Source organism: Atta cephalotes (genome assembly GCF_000143395.1).
Source record: "Atta cephalotes unplaced genomic scaffold scaffold00047, whole genome shotgun sequence".
NCBI classification, from domain to species: domain Eukaryota; kingdom Metazoa; phylum Arthropoda; class Insecta; order Hymenoptera; family Formicidae; genus Atta; species Atta cephalotes.
Genome location: NW_012130111.1, coordinates 320,364 through 334,182, shown reverse-complemented (window position 1 = coordinate 334,182; position 13,819 = coordinate 320,364). Strand labels below are relative to the sequence as shown.

At 30.1% G+C, this 13,819-nt stretch overlaps 1 protein-coding gene across 1 annotated transcript; it reads left to right on the top strand.

Moving 5' to 3' along the window:
* The first annotated feature begins 7,168 nt into the window (after positions 1–7,168).
* On the top strand, positions 7,169–12,616 carry LOC105622589 (sodium- and chloride-dependent GABA transporter 1-like). Its single transcript, XM_012204006.1, has 8 exons — positions 7,169–7,321; positions 7,588–7,888; positions 8,015–8,201; positions 10,529–10,796; positions 11,127–11,501; positions 11,775–12,077; positions 12,285–12,452; positions 12,527–12,616. The coding sequence occupies exons 1-8, from the start codon at positions 7,169–7,171 to the stop codon at positions 12,614–12,616; spliced, it is 1,845 nt and encodes a 614-aa protein (XP_012059396.1).
* The last annotated feature ends 1,203 nt before the right edge of the window (positions 12,617–13,819 follow it).

Here is a 13,819-nt window from a genome sequence, read left to right as displayed (position 1 = left end):
TACACACACACACACACACACACACACACACACACACACACACACATATATATATGTACATATAAAGGGTGTCCCAAGAAAGAATTATTATATTTTAAGGGCATATGGAACAACAAAAAAAAGTCAAAAAGTCCTAAAGGTCCGAAAACGAACGGTTGCCAAGATCTTTACAAGGTCTACAAACTTCAGGCTAATTTCTGAGGAATAATTAACTATAATGAGTTTACAAAAAAAAGTTGTCCGTATTTTTGTAACTTTCATTGAGTAATCACTATTGAAAAATATTAAAATTTGAGCTAAAATTTTAATAGCTTGTTTTTTTGCAGGTGTACTTTCCTTTATTTTTTTATAGCTATATAAAATATTCAAAAAGTCGAAATATCTCATTTTTAAAAGAATAGTATGCTTAATTTTATAAATTTTCAAAGTATATAAATTTTTTAGAAATAATTTATGTAATTAATATTATTTTTCTTATCTTTTGATACTGAAATTGCTAAACAGACATATTGACAAAATTTCTTATATATAAATACATTAAAATTGAACTAATTAATATTTGTAACATTTGTTTAGATTAATTTCTATTTTGACAATTTTGACAATTTTTTTATAAAAAATTTTTATTATTTTTAACTCGTTCTTGCCTGTTTTTTGCATTCTTAAGCATTTGCAATGTATTGCGAAGAAACGATACGTAATCTCATGGGCCCGCTTTTTTGCGCACGCGCCGCACTAAGCTAGGGAATCCAATGATGTACATACGGAAAATATTATGAGCGGCAAAATTTTAGCAAATTTTCGTAGGAGATTGGAAGACCAATCTAATAACGTCACATATTTATGTATATATACGAGGTATCCCAAAATTAGCAATTCAAAATAGCAAGAAGGTTTTTGAAAAATAAGTAAAACGGTTATTGTTAAATTTTTATATCAAGCAATTTTTTTTGATTGTAAAATAGAAGGATTTAAATATTACTACAATTATGTTTAGATAGTCACTTGTGAATATTAGTGAATATTAGGTGTGGGAAAAAGTTCGTGGCATTTTTAGATAGCATTAAAAAAACGCCACGAACTTTTTCCCATCTAATATGTTAAAGTATGTTACTCATCAGCACTCACTATTGTATGCGTGATTCATATGGCTATTTAAACATAGTAATTGGTCATATATAAACTCTTATTATCTCGAAAATTACTATTTAAAATAAAAATTTAAAAATAACTTTTTTATTTAATTTTTGGAGAACTATTTTGCTATAGTTTTGAGTCATGAATTTTGGAATATCCTGTATTCACATGTCCACTGGTTTTTAAGCGTGTCAATATTTTAATATTAATTAAACTTATCACAAACTAAATCTAATAATTCCATAAAATTAAATATAATAAAAGTTGACGAAGTAATGGACTAACTGTATATGCTCTGATATTGTAATTAAGAATTTTAAAAAGTAGAGTTAGAAAACAAAAACAGATATTTACTAAAATAGGATGTATGATTAAATACCGAAAAGATGGAAAAAGGATAAATCTTTGACTCATTTTCTTTGTACAATCAAATTTTTTATATCTTTTTTTTCTTTTTTTTCTCAATATCTAATTATATACGTTTACAAAAAAAAATCACTGAAAATTTCGAAAAAAATACTGAAAATTGAATAAATCTGATTGAATAAACCTGAATATTTTTCTCGGTTAACCAATGAGAGAGAGAGAGAGATCTCATGTACTTCTTGGCAAATACATTTAACGACTGTTAAATGAGGATTATCCGGGAGAAATGATAATGGAAGATGACACACGTCTGCAATTGAGGGTAGTTTTGAGGAATATAAAGGAGGATAAATATTGTGTGCCACACGTATTATTGAAAGAAAGTGTTTAGTATCAAACGAAATAAAAATCCTGCCAGAGATGGTGATATTAAAAAGAATTAAGATTCTTTCGCTATTACTCGAAATTTGAAATAAATTAATTTGAACTAATTTATCATTTATGATTATTTAATTTTAAATTGAACTTTAATTATTTTAAAATGTAAGTTGAAGTACATTTCAAAATAATTAAAATAAACGTAACATATGTTTTACATTGTTATTGTTCTATATTATTCTACATTGTTTAATCCTTTATTTTATAAATAAATAATAAAAACAAAAATACTTAAATATCGAGATATCTTTTGTTTCTATCAAAAACATAATCCGTTTTAAAAAAAAATAAGAAATTATTACTATTTAAAATTACTACTATTTATTTTTTTACAAGTGACAAAATGTTTTTTGAGACATTTTATTTTTTTATATCCTTTATAAGGAATAATTATTTCTTTGAAATATAATCGCCATGCTATTTTATATTGAAGAAAGATATTGATGATCATATTTCGACATAGAATATGTTCTCGTTGAAAAATTCTATTTTTTAAAAAATCTACTATAATATTCTACTACAATATTTAGGACTGCACTTAAATTTTGAAAGTGCTGCATAATACATCTTATGTTTAAAGTAAAGCTTACGAAGATAAAAGCACGTACATGCACTCAGAAAAATTCGGACGAAATCAAAGTAGTATACAGAAGAAAAATACCTATCAGTAATATTGAATCAGTAAAATATCAACAATACAATCAATGCAATGTTACAAATTCTTTAAAACAATTTTTTGAATTGGTCAATTTGGAAAATTCTTTTTTCTAATTGATCAACAAAAACGCTTCAAAGCATTTGTAGTGAAACTTTGACTGCAATATATATCAATATTTTTACAATCTTACACGATTAATACTGACAATATTTGAGCTCAATAATCAATAATTCTGATCAAAAATTCTGTCAATAGTAATGAATATGAGAATATTATCAATGATGGTCTGAATTTTTTATTCTCGAGCATCAATAGAAGATACTAATGTTCCAGAATAAAGAAATTCGGCTCACTATCAATTTCTATTTTATTTTACATCAATATTAAAATGATCAATATTTGTCAGCATTCGTTATTAATATACTTACAATAATTAAAATATTAGATACGTAAGGTCTCTATAAGTTTTTACTGAAAGCAGAAAGATGAAATTAGGAGACCGAAAGAAAAAAATGCAGTTACGAGCACGCGGAAGAGGGAGTAAAAGAGAGGGATAGGGAAGTAGATAAATATCAACTTAATGATGATATACCGTTGCGATCTTGGCATGACCCCCTTTCTCTCATTTACTTTTTCTCTCTCTCACTCTTCAATATATCGGTAGATAACATTGACAGGAGTGGCGGAGAGCGTAAGGGTGCGAGGTAGATCACGGGCGGGGGAAAAGAAAAAAGGGGGAACCCACGGATTTTCTTCCTGTATGCGACGATTTCAGTTACTGCCAGTTGACACGGTGTGTACGGAAGATCTGAGAAGACTGGACCGATCGCAGACCGATTACATAGTATCTCGCGGATACGTTGCGCTTGCAACGCAGAGAATTATTCTCCTCCATCTCCCCGTGATACTCGTGTCGTGTTCTCCAAACCAGTGCACCTACGACAGGCAAACACAAACACACGATCGTGACCGGTGCAAATCGTATCTGAAAATTATCTCTTGAGTGATTTTTTTTAAAGAGTTGAGCTTTCGTGATTGACAAATTAGTTTTGATTTTGGGATCGAGATCAGGCCACTTGTTATGGAGAATTGAAAATTAATTTAGCGATTTGATCAATTCAAGTTCCATCGATTACCGAAGATTTTCATCGTCAAAATCGCATGGACGATACAATACTATTTCGGCGGCGAGTAAAAAAAAATATTCGTGCGTCTATCAAGAGTGCTCACGAAGTGTAGTGTATAAAAACAAATCAGACTTATTCTGCTCGTCTATATTAAAGTAAAATCGAAACTATTTTGCAGTGATTCATTCGCGACTGTCTTCAAGATAGGAGAGATCCACAGGAGATTCCATCATCGGATTTAAAAAGGTTCGTATACCATTTGAAAATCAACATAACAAAGAAATTGAGGATTTAAATAGGAATGATCACTGCAAATACTGAGTAATTAATAAATAATTAGTAACATTTGATTTGTAGATTTATTTTCAATAAACATCAAATTTGATAAAGTAGTATATGTGCCGTAAAAAATAATTATAATTAACAATAATCTATTGAATGGTTTAACTAAAGTGATTGAAAGTTCAACGGAACTGATATATTAAAATAGTTTATTGTATTAATCGATAAAGACAAATCAAAAAGCTGATAAGAATTTGCGCAGGTGTTGATGCGCATTCAAATATAGGTTTATTATAATAAACGATGTATTAAGATCATAATATGAATACATTTATTAAGACCATAATATGAATACAACAAATAAGAATTAAATGCTTATTACGGTCGAAGCTGGATCTTAGATTTTTTTAAATCCAATATGAATTTATATACTAAATATGTAGTCATTTGAACTGCGCGCTGAAATGATTTTTCGGACTTACGTTTGATTGCATCAATATTACTTTAATTTTAAGCATTTTAAACTCTCTCCCTTTCTGACTCTATCAGCTTAAAAAAAAAAGAAAGAGAGATTTTAAACTTCGCTTAAAGTCAAAATAACGTTGATGCAATCGGACCTTATATAAACGCAATTAAACAATAATAATATCATAAATTAAATTGATAAATAATTTAATAATTTTGATGCTCAATCTGGCATCCTATCAGAAAGATAGTAATGTATTAAAAAACTGTTTATTATTTAATTAACTTAATTAAGATTTATTACTTAAAATTGCTTAGAACAAAAAAATTACAATTAATTTCAACGATTTCCTTTAACTTAAATATGGAAACTTAAATTATATATAAACAAATGTTGTAAATCGCAAAAAATATTTAATTAAAAACAAATTTTTGATACCGTAAATTGAACATAAATAGAGGATTTGTTGGATCTCGGATGTAAGACTAGAAGCCTACATGATAAGTTACGAGAGCAGTCCACTTATCATATTATAAATAGATGTAAACGTAGATGTCTAAGTTAATCATGTTTAATTTAAATTAAGATTTTAAATTCAATATCCTGATATCATGTGAATTAAACAAATTAATTTTCAAGTGTAGCATTTCAAAGGTGTTTGCTTTATGATACTTAAAACTGTCAAGTCTTATGCCACGTGCTCGTAATTACTTTGTTCTATGTCTGTACTTCCTGTAAAAACAGTTTAACATTTCGTGTAGAAAGAAAATTCGCGGCACTTTCCGCCGAGACGGCGGAAGATTCGTGACAGGTGACGACAATGAAAATTCCGGTGCGACACGCGGAACGCCACATCCTCGGCTGATTAGAATATAGCTGTTTTTTATGAGCGTGGAAGAGGAAGAGGGAGCTGGGATGAGGTGCGGTGGTGGGAAGGGAGGAGCAAGGAAACACGTACCATCGCGATATTTATTATATGGACCCTCTGCCGGACATTTGTATTTAACGTACCAACGGACCACCGTCCACCCTCCTTCTTTTACGTACCTCAGAGAATATCTTGCTTTTCTTGCGGGATTCTTCGCTCCGTCTCCGTTGATTCAGTGAAATTCTTGTTTGTGATTCAAGTTTGACTGAAATTAAATCAAGTATTTTATTGTGACTTGCTATCAGTTTAGAGAAAAGTGTTTGATATAAACATAGACTAGAAATGATTTTAAAGATATGCTTTTAGTATCAATTTAAGTAAACGTCATTGAAAACAATTAATAATTGTGAAATTAAATTGACAATTAACGCAAACTAACATTTTTCAAGTATTGATTTTTTAACATTAAATACATTTTACAGATACGTATAGAATTAACTAACATAACTGAAGTGTTTTGTATTTCTATAGAACAATTGAAATTATTGCATTGGCAATAATAATTACAATTATTCCTTTGAATTCTTTTTTATCTTACTGATATTGATGAGGAATTTTTTTGTAAACATGCTTTGAATATATACGTTGAATGGTCTCTCAAATATATTCAAACATTACTACACTACAATATTCATTTCCAATAGCTTCATTAATTCTTTTATTGACGTACTCACATATTAGAATATATGACTTATGTTATCAATTAATGATACAATTATAAATTTAATTTTAATACTTTAATGTATTGTGATTTAGACGAAGTCCTTTCAATAATTATTGAGACACAATGCGAAGACATAGTTTAATTATCTGATAGAAAAACGCATACTCTTAGCCGATTGCTGTCTCAATACTTCACTTTAATACTCATTATTCAATCAATCTTTTTTCGATATTTAGAAATATTTATTTTACACAAATGTTTTTTTTACACAAATGTTCAGTTTTAAACGTTTTCCGCAAATTTTCTTGATGATCCACAGAAAAACATCTGGAGTTTACAAAGAACAAGAATTGTGAAACTTTTTAGAAAGAGATGAGAATTTTAATATTGCATCTTAACACTGATATATTTTACGTGTTACAATTATTATATAAGCATCATTCAGTAAGTTAAAAAAATCTTTTGTTAAATTTTCATAATTTAAAAGTAAAAAAAGAAGAAAGAGCATTGATTTAGAAAAAGCTCTTATTTGCATATTCGCAGATTTAAAATACAAAATTTTTTGAATTTTCTTCTTCTTTTATGCAATATGTATATATTATAGTTGTTTATTTAAGATTTACTATATATTATATCTTCAAGAAAGCAAAAGAAATATAATATGGACTGCGCTATCAATATAAGAAATATAATATGGACTGCGCTATCAATATAAGAAATATAATAGGGACTGAAATATAATGAAATATAATATGGATTCAAATATGGTCAATGAAAATGAGAAAGGAGCATAAAGGCGGTCACCTCCCTCTCATTCTCTCTTCCATTATACGGTCGAATAGAAAGAGATAAGACTGGCCGTCTTCGCTTCCTGTCACTCATTTTTGTCGACTAATTTGACACACGAATGGCGCAGTCCATATTATCTCTATCACTTTGGAGAAAGCAACTTATACAATTCGTTTCGCAGATATTGTGTTATGTTTCCTTACCATCTTCATATTTGAAACGACACTGGTACACTCGATAATCAACCGGAGTGCATATACGAGCAGAAAATATCGAGAGAACACTGTGTGTGCCAATTACGAAAGCTTTAATCATGACAGAAGCATCACGAGATCCTGAAGTGGCTGATTCAGAAAACACTGACAACGGCAGGACAACGTTAAATTTAACTTGTTCAACATCCAACAAGAAACCTCTTCCAGATCGTGGAACATGGAGCACCAAGTTGGATTTTATCCTCAGTGTGGTAATGCATCATTATATTCAAATCTTTTACTCAATGCATCATTTTTTAAAGCATATATTTATGTTATCAAGTATCAATTATTAATAAAAAGTATCAGGCGATATTACAAAACAAAATGCTTTAAATTTTCAAATATATTTCTATAAACATATTAAATTGAAAAAGAGAAAGAACATGCAAAAAAAATAGTTATTCGTTTAAAAAATATAAAGATATTAGCACTCATTGTGCTTTGATGTTTATCATTTCTTCATTATTTCTTCAAGGTCGGCCTGGCAATCGGTCTTGGTAATGTCTGGCGATTTCCATATCTATGCTATAAAAACGGCGGTGGTGCTTTCCTAATACCCTATTTTTTGACACTGTTTCTGGCCGGTATACCCATGTTTTTCATGGAACTAGCTCTCGGGCAAATGCTCACGGTAGGCGGCCTCGGAGTTTTCAAAATAGCGCCACTCTTTAAGGGCATCGGTTATGCCGCCGCTGTCATGTCCTGTTGGATGAATGTCTATTACATCGTTATCCTAGCCTGGGCGATTTTTTATTTTTTCATGTCAATGCGCAGTGGTGAGCACATTGAATTTATCTACATTGAAAAATTCTTTTTCTTATAACACCTTGGACATTTTTCATTTAATGAAAATGATGAAGAACAAAAATAAAGGATTTTGAATGAGTTCTTATAATCCGTAGAATTGCCTTGGGGAAGCTGTAACAATGACTGGAATACCAAGAATTGCGTGAATCCTTATGACAGAAGTTCATTGCTTTGCTGGAACGAGGTCTCGGCGAGGAACGGTAGCATCGTCAAGATGTGCACACTCAATCATATAAATGTGACAGTAACGGAGCTTACGGATCCTGTGAAGGAGTTTTGGGAGTCAGTATTAATACAATTTTCCATTTACTTTCGAGTACGTTCCAAGTAGCAGACACACAAAATTTAGTTTAGACATTAGATTTTGATCATTTATAGATCTATTAACATTACTAACTGATGTTTTCAAGACATTAAAATGACGGTTTCATGTCATAGATAAATCACATCATACTCACGATGATAAAATGACAATATATGATCAAAAAGGAAAAAGTTCACCGCGATTATTTATTCCAAGCCTTCTTTATTTATATCTAGCACTGCTTAATCTATAATTGTACGGAACTAATCCTGATAGCTAACGCTAATTATTGATATTAAACTTTTTCCCCATTTATTTATAATATTTGAACAATGTTTAAGAATTTTTACGTGACAAAAAAATGAAAATTATCTTCAGTGGACTGCTTTAAAGTGATTGATAGAAAAAAACGTTCACGCATGGCTTCCATGATTGAATAAATTTTGTCTGAAACAAAAAATTCAAAATGATTTTTAATTAATATACTTTGGCTATAGCATTTTCCACTGCAATATTACAATGCAATAGCAGAAATATTGAAAAAAAATTACTGAGATATCACAATAATATTACAATGTGAAAATTAATCATAAAAATATTACTGTGATATATCATAGTCATATTACTATAATTTTATGTAATAGTTCCGTGAATAGTTTACGTTTATTATGTAATATTTATTGCGAATAATTAAATCATTTTTATGAATTCTTGAAAAAAATTATTGAATTGTTCAATGTTGTTTTAAGAATTACTCCATATGATATTAATTAGAAAACAATATTAATTGTCAACACAATAATTATTATAACATTCTAATTAAAAGTTATTACTGTCGTTCATCATTTATTTATATTAAAATTATTTATATTATTTATATTATTATATTATTATATTATATTCACGAAAGAAATTTTATTAAATTAACGTAATCTTTTCATGAATGTAATAACAACGAAATAAAGAATTCTGTTGTAGACGATTATTTTGAGATTATGTGATAGCATATAATTTATATAAACTTATATAATAAATGAATACAGTTCAACTGTACTTATCATTTAATAAGATGTGAATTTGCTTTTCTTATCATATCGTTAATGCGGTGTAAATATATACTTAACGCGTTGTTTATTTGATAATTATAATACGTATATACGAGCTACACATAGTTGATGTAAAATCATTTAGGTATTCGCATCATCTCGCATATGGGCTTATAATTCCTCATAAATTCTCAGATTCAAATTCAAAATATTAAATCTCGAAGTTTCATTATAATGAATTTTTGAAGAATACTTTAAGACGAACTGTTTGTAATTAATTCTTCAAGAGTTCTTCATGTATTCATTTTTCTAATTCGATATGTATTCTTTAAAATAAATTCTCTATAAACTTCTTTACCATTGTGCTATTTGGGGGGGGGGGGGATTGAATAATTATAAATGTCATTCTTCTATTTAAGACGATATATTGCCACAATAACACTGATATCCTAAGTGAAAAATGAAATCAACGTCGATTTGATGATTTCGAGGTTGAATCGATATCGATTCGATACTGTGATATACATATTATAACAATATTACTGTGATATACATATTAAAACAATATTACTGATATGTTGCAACAATATTTTGAAACTTTCACGGGTGTTTTCTTCAGAGGGTTGAACTTCCAAAGGATTTATGGATTATCGCTGTCTCATAATTCATTACTAATGTCAACATTTCGTCGAATCTTACCGCTCACTTCATCAAAGTGAGAAGCACACTGATACTGAACTGCTCCTCCGGAGGACTCCCTTTATATAAACTCTATTAAGGGGTGTTTGGGGAGAGGAAAGGATTAAATTTGTTGTCTAAGATATTTATTTAATTATAATTATTACTTAAGAAAAAGAACAATTAATAATTATATGACATAAAAATGATATTTTGTGTTAATATATCGTCAGGAGTATTATTAGGAGTTTATTTCATATTATTATTTAGTTAATTGATATAGAACAATAGAAAGATAATGATCTTAAATCGATGTTATGACGATGATATTTATTAGTAATTACTTAGATAATCATGCATTGGGAAGAATTTTGTATTAGTACATGGGCTTAGTATTTTAATTTGACGTAAAAATGAAGTATGCTATCTGAAGTGAAGCACGTAATTTACGCATTTTTATCAACGGGCTCATATTAAATAGAGTAATACTATATTTTCAAAGAATACTTTTAAAGTATTATTATCTGTGCATTATTTAATTTTAATAATTGTAATTATAATTTTCGTCTCTAATTTTTCAGACGTCGAGCCTTGCAAATCAGTGATGGTATTGAGTCCATGGGCAATATTCGATGGGAATTGGCGGGTACATTATTATTGGTGTGGATAATTTGCTATTTTTGCATCTGGAAAGGTGTCAAATGGACTGGCAAAGTTGTCTATTTCACATCTCTCTTTCCGTACGTGTTACTCACTGTTCTTCTGATTCGTGGTATTACACTACCCGGCGCTATGGAAGGCATTCGATTTTATATTAGTCCAAACTTGTCCAAGCTACGGGAATCTGAGGTAAGTTATTCTCTTTTATTAATTTTTGAAGCTACTTTTTAAAACTTTTTTAAAAGTATTCTATAAATTATTTTATATATATAGTAGCGTAGTTGGTACTAGAGTATTGTATTGGTATTCCCTCTTGAGTTACAGTTAATTGTAATTCAAGTATAGCATACACGGGCACTATTAAATTAAGAAAGTTTATCAGGGAATTGAAAACATGTCTATAAAAAAAGGTATCTTTTAATAACATTCTGATAATATCGTTTGAAATAAAGTAATCTAAGGACTTAAGAATTCCAGATTCTGTTTTTGTGATGTATTCATACAAAATAAAATTCATAGGTATGGATTGATGCAGTGACACAAATCTTTTTTTCGTACGGTCTCGGACTCGGCACTCTGGTGGCTCTCGGTAGTTACAACAAATTCACCAACAACGTTTACAAGGACGCTCTAATCGTTTGCTCGGTTAACTCATCTACTAGCATGTTCGCGGGTTTTGTGATATTCTCGGTAGTTGGTTTCATGGCGCACGAACAGCAGAAACCGGTCGCCGAAGTAGCCGCTTCCGGACCAGGATTGGCCTTCTTGGCTTATCCATCGGCTGTTCTTCAATTACCGGGTGCTCCGCTTTGGTCATGCCTATTTTTCTTTATGCTGCTGCTCATTGGACTTGACTCCCAATTCTGCACAATGGAGGGCTTCGTTACGGCTATGGTATTCTCTTGAAAAGCACGACAATTTTGTTTTTTATCTTTACATTTTCTTATTTGTATCATTTTTAATAAAGTCAGCAAATTTCAAAAACTTATATTTTTAAATATAAAAATAAAAAATAAATAAATATTAATAGAAGAAATTAAGGAATTTGAATAGATTTGCTTTTCTCCTTAGATTGTATTGTTTAAGATTTAAAATATTTAACTTAATTTTCGACTGTGCGCGTGTGTGTGTATGCGTAATTTTAAGATTGTTCGATTTTTTTTCCAGGTGGACGAATGGCCGCAGCTATTACGACGTCGCAAGGAGTTGTTTATCGCCATCGTATGCGCCCTGTCCTATCTCATCGGATTGTCATGTATTTCTGAAGGTGGCATGTACGTTTTCCAAATCCTTGATTCGTACGCTGTCTCCGGTTTCTGCTTACTCTTTCTTATATTTTTCGAGTGCATATCAATTAGTTGGGCGTTTGGCGTAAATCGATTTTATGACGCCCTTCGCGATATGATCGGATACTATCCCCTTATGTGGTGGAAATTTTGCTGGGTAGTGACTACGCCGATGATTTGCGTTGTAAGTACAATAAGTTTATTTATTGTACTTATTGTGTATATCTAAGAAGGATCAAATGATTTGAACTGATTGTTTTCGCTTTGATTATCTTGATTAATGTGCAAACTTTAAATACTTATAATTGAGAAACTATTATATATATATATATATATATATAAATATAAAATTATATACATATATAATATTCATCATTTAATTTGAATTTAGGGCGTATTTGTCTTCAATCTAGTTCAGTGGACACCTATAAAGTATTTAGATTATGAGTACCCGTGGTGGTCGCATGTGTTAGGCTGGTTTACAGCGCTATCTTCCATGCTATGCATACCTGGATATATGGTTTATGCCTGGATGACTACAACAGGCGATAATAGGACAGTAAGTATACATAAATTGGGGAGAAAGTTTATTTAAAATATATTTTATTTAATGCAACTATCTCTTTCTTGCAGAAATACAAATTGTTAATTAAGATAGAGGATGACGTCGCAGCTCTACGAACGAAGATGGGTCAACCACCAGTCGAGCTAACGCCCCTATAATCTCGCTTCGATAGGCAGTGCACAAGTCCGCCTAAATCAATAATACAATTGTTTGCTATCATTTTGTAATTAATTGGTCAATTGCAAAGCATTAATAAGGATTTAAAATAATTCCTAATCTTTAAAATCGGGGGAGTGACTTAAACAAATTTTTAAATGAAAATTCTAAAGATTATTTTCTTTATTCGCTTATGAAAGCAAAGTAAAGCTATTTAGAAATAAAAATGGGATGGGAAATAATCCAAATGTTTCCTATATCGATTTTTAATTTTGGTAATTTCTCTTAATATATTCGTTTTTTATAGGATATTGTGCTAACGGTTACTGTAAAAGAATACTCATGGCTGCGATAAATCGTCGATATATAGTGTTCTTCATCCAAAATACGATTTGACGCGAAGCGGAGAGCCAGCAATTAAATAAACGCCGGAAATGAACACACCCGACACTGCCCTCGGTTCCCCTCTTTTCACCCAATCGACAAAAAGCTTCGCTGGCTTTGTACATAAATTATTTATTGTCATCGTGTAACTATCATAACTGCCGCAGAATAGGTGACACAGAAAATCGCGAACATCCACAATATTCTGGCTGAATTGTCGAATTCATCTTAGGATTAAATGCAATATATCGGAATGAATATTCGATTGCATCATCATTGCATTGAAGCTATTTAAAACTTAATTTATTGGATTATAATTTATATTCTAAAATAATATCCTGTTTGTGTACAGGATATCAAGTATTCTCCTCTCTTTGAAAATAGTTTTAAGGATCTAAGTTACACGTGATTTCTTTATAGATAGTTGCCGAATTTATTGCCAGACTATCGCGTGCTCATAACGTTCATAGTGAGTGATAGTTAAGTTAATTGTTATAGTTAGTGCTAAATGATATCGGTGTAACCAGCTCTCACATGATAGCAATACCTGATATCATTCATCAAACTTATATCTAATAGCCGTATGCACGTTCGCATTTATTTTTACACCTATATTTTAGCATCAATTTAATGCCATAATTAGCGAACAAAGTGTGGCTATATCTTTCTTTTCGAAGATTGTAATAAATTTCATTATTATTATTATTATTATTTTATTAATATTCTTAATTTTCGATTAATGTAATGCGGAACTATGCTTCTTCTATGTAATATTATAATTATGAATTATTGTAAGTGACAAATACAACGACATAGTATCC